Genomic DNA, 2,580 nt, shown 5'->3' with positions numbered 1-2,580 from the left:
TCAGTATTTATTATCTAAGTACATTATACTTTCTAATTTTTGATATGTTTATTATTATTTATGCATTTAATTCATTATCAATTTATATTACTAACAGAAAAACCAAAATGTGTATTTTGTATTGCTTGTGTTTTTTTTTCTTCTACAATTTTAGGTCAAGGAAGTCCTCACAAGATTCCTACGACTTCCAGGGGACAGAAAAATGGCCCTGAATTTGAGATCTTACGCCATTATAAAGAGAACGGCTTGGATTCAATAGCAAAAGAGGTATGGCTGGTTCAAGTGGAAATTATTTCATATTCTGAAGCTACTATAGCTCCGTATTTTCTTCTATAATATCAAATGTTTACTTTCTTTGTTCACGTAAGACCGGATGTATTCTCCCTAATGTTGTCGACAGCGGCCTTCCTGCTTTTCTTCTTCACCCGCCACTTAATAATAATAATGATAATTGTTAATATTTACTACTATTTTTATGGTCACTACCTCCCATTCATCATTTTATTCACAGTGTTTACCTCATTCTCTTTACTCCAAAGAACAACTATCAAAAATAGCCTAAAGCTTATCAAAGATAAAGAGAAGCTAAAAAAACTTTGTTCGCATCTCTCTCTTAGGTACTCTGTATATACATATACACACATATATGCCAAACTCACGAGTATGTGTGTATTTGTATATATATATATATATATATATATATATATGTGTGTGTGTTTATAATTTAAACCGAAGGGACCTTCTTTCTGACTTAGTCCATCTGAGAGAATAATAAATCTTAATATCTTCCTCTTTATAATAATTGTCCACTATTCCTTGTGCAACAGTTACGATAACTAAATCCGCAACATTACTCAGCTCCCACCTAAATCCAGTCTACGATTTGCAGAGATGTATATTTTATGACTCGTGTTAACCCCCCCCCCTCCGGAAATGTCTAAGCCCAAGCAGCTTGGTCGAGATAAATTACATGTGTAATAAATAGAGAACTCTTGAGGAATTTTTCAGAAACTAGAAACCGCTCTGTAGTTTGTCATGGATTCGTTCGTTATTTCTTTCTTTTCGTTTTATATGTATGTTTAAAAATAAGGATCATTTTTCAGATGGATATACACATACTACATATATTAGTGTGTGTGTGTGCATATCCATCAGAAAAACGATCCTTACTTTTAAATTTATCCAAATGATGTCGAGGTTAGAAGCTGATACGCTATTGTTATTGCTACTTAAGTTACCTAGATAGTGTTTATTTATTTCTTTGGGTGGAAATAGATACGATGAAGATTTTATATATAATATACTTGCCATAAAGGTTTGCTAATTTGACATCATTTAACCGATACCATTTTTGTCATACTGCTCTTCATCATTAGTGTTGAAATGCTATATATATATATATATATATATATATATATATATATATATATATATATATACACACACACACACATATATAAAGAAAGCGATAATCCTCACAAACTTGTTGCTCTTAGCAATTCCGTTTTTCTTCATGGTTTAGTCGAGAAAGAAACTCGCTTTCTTTTAATCTGTAATTTTGAGCCACTAGTTTTGAATGTGTTTATATTTTTGTCGTCATACTGAGTATGTATTTTTCATATATAACCTTTATTGCAATTGAAATATTTTTACAGGGTGTTTTAGTAGTGTGACTTGGTTGGCATCTTACGTCCCTTAATAGAAACTAAGGCAAGACTTCCTTTTGTACCCCCCTAACCCCGGGGGTATGGGGGAGGGGACGGGCGAAAGTCTTTCCGAAACTAATTTACAAACGTTCCATGGAAGCCACAGCTCTCCACTTTAAGTAAATAACTTAACGCACTAAGATTAAATTATACAAGTGTATGAGATATATATTTCCCTTTAAAGTTCGTTCCCATTAGATTTTGAGTTTATTAATCCATTTATAAGCATATGCACACCGGTAAAGTCCCATTAACATTTGCGTTTTGGGTGATACGTTTGTTTCTTCTTTTTTTTTATCGAAACTTGGACATGTGTAAGAATTCGCGTGCGTGTACACTCATTTATTCAAGTTGTATTTTAATCTATGCGTCAATCTGGGATTGACATATCTGATAAAAAACATATCAGGGAAAGTGCTGGTTTAAAAGCAGTTCTATCATATCGTTGTGCCAAGTACGTGTTAAAGAAACGAAAAAAAAAACAAGCAACAAGTGACATAGATAAGGTATTGGGATAGCCTAAAGTGAAAATATTTTAAGGTTAGTCTCAACTCAGGTCATACAATTTCATGTAGATCGATTTTAAATCTATTTCCTCTAAGATATGTATGCATGCTTCATATTTGCCTTATAATGGTGATTTGACTATGCTAAACTAATTATTTACTGCCTGAAACCAATATACAATGATATAATTTATCTAACCCTCTATCTTCTAGAAGTGGAAATAATTTAAAAACCCGTAGAATTCTATTAAAGTGTGCTAATACAAAAACACTAGAATGCTTAGCCTCTCATCAGTTATTGACCAAATATCACAATTTCAATACCTGATATATATATATATATATATATATATATATATATATATATA

At 31.7% G+C, this 2,580-nt stretch overlaps 1 protein-coding gene across 3 annotated transcripts in view; it reads left to right on the top strand.

The window, feature by feature from the left end:
- Nucleotides 1–2,580, top strand: part of LOC106869132 (transcription factor Dp-1) — a 32,689-nt gene that overhangs the window by 1,130 nt on the left and 28,979 nt on the right. For all 3 annotated transcript variants that reach the window (XM_014914705.2, XM_014914704.2, XM_014914706.2), the window contains exon 2: nt 155–267. In XM_014914705.2, the coding sequence (XP_014770191.1) occupies nt 155–267 (113 nt within the window). The remainder of the gene's footprint in view (nt 1–154; nt 268–2,580) is intronic.

The sequence above is a fragment of the Octopus bimaculoides genome, chromosome 3, assembly GCF_001194135.2.
Source record: "Octopus bimaculoides isolate UCB-OBI-ISO-001 chromosome 3, ASM119413v2, whole genome shotgun sequence".
NCBI lineage: Eukaryota > Metazoa > Mollusca > Cephalopoda > Octopoda > Octopodidae > Octopus > Octopus bimaculoides.
This window is presented reverse-complemented; position numbering and strand designations above follow the sequence as displayed.